Raw genomic sequence first — 287 nt, 5'->3', positions numbered from 1 at the left:
TGCCCTCGGTGGGACCCGGAGCACGGAGCCCCAGCACCTCCCGTGCCGGCCCCGGCCCCACGTCGAACTCGGGCCAGCACCTGGTGCAGCGGAGCCTGGTGCTCTTCGTCGTGGGCGTTTTCATGGCCTTGGTGCTGAACTTGCTGCAGATCCAGAGGAACGTCACGCTGTTCCCCGACGAAGTGATCTCCACGCTCTTCTCCTCCGCCTGGTGGGTGCCCCCGTGCTGCGGGACAGCGGCAGGTGAGTCGCTGCCTTCCACCCGTGGGGGGTTTTTTCTCCCCCCC

General features: G+C 67.9%; 1 protein-coding gene across 1 annotated transcript in view; it reads left to right on the top strand.

Moving 5' to 3' along the window:
• Window positions 1–11: 11 nt before the first annotated feature.
• Window positions 12–287, top strand: part of INSIG1 (insulin induced gene 1) — a gene marked incomplete at its 5' end in the record, with an annotated part of 8,851 nt that continues 8,575 nt past the window's right edge. The window contains one exon of the mRNA XM_010007058.1: window positions 12–243. Coding sequence (XP_010005360.1) covers window positions 12–243 — 232 coding nt within the window. The remainder of the gene's footprint in view (window positions 244–287) is intronic.

The sequence above is a fragment of the Chaetura pelagica genome, unplaced genomic scaffold, assembly GCF_000747805.2.
Source record: "Chaetura pelagica isolate M959 unplaced genomic scaffold, ChaPel_1.0 scaffold17, whole genome shotgun sequence".
Taxonomy (NCBI): domain Eukaryota; kingdom Metazoa; phylum Chordata; class Aves; order Apodiformes; family Apodidae; genus Chaetura; species Chaetura pelagica.
This window is presented reverse-complemented; position numbering and strand designations above follow the sequence as displayed.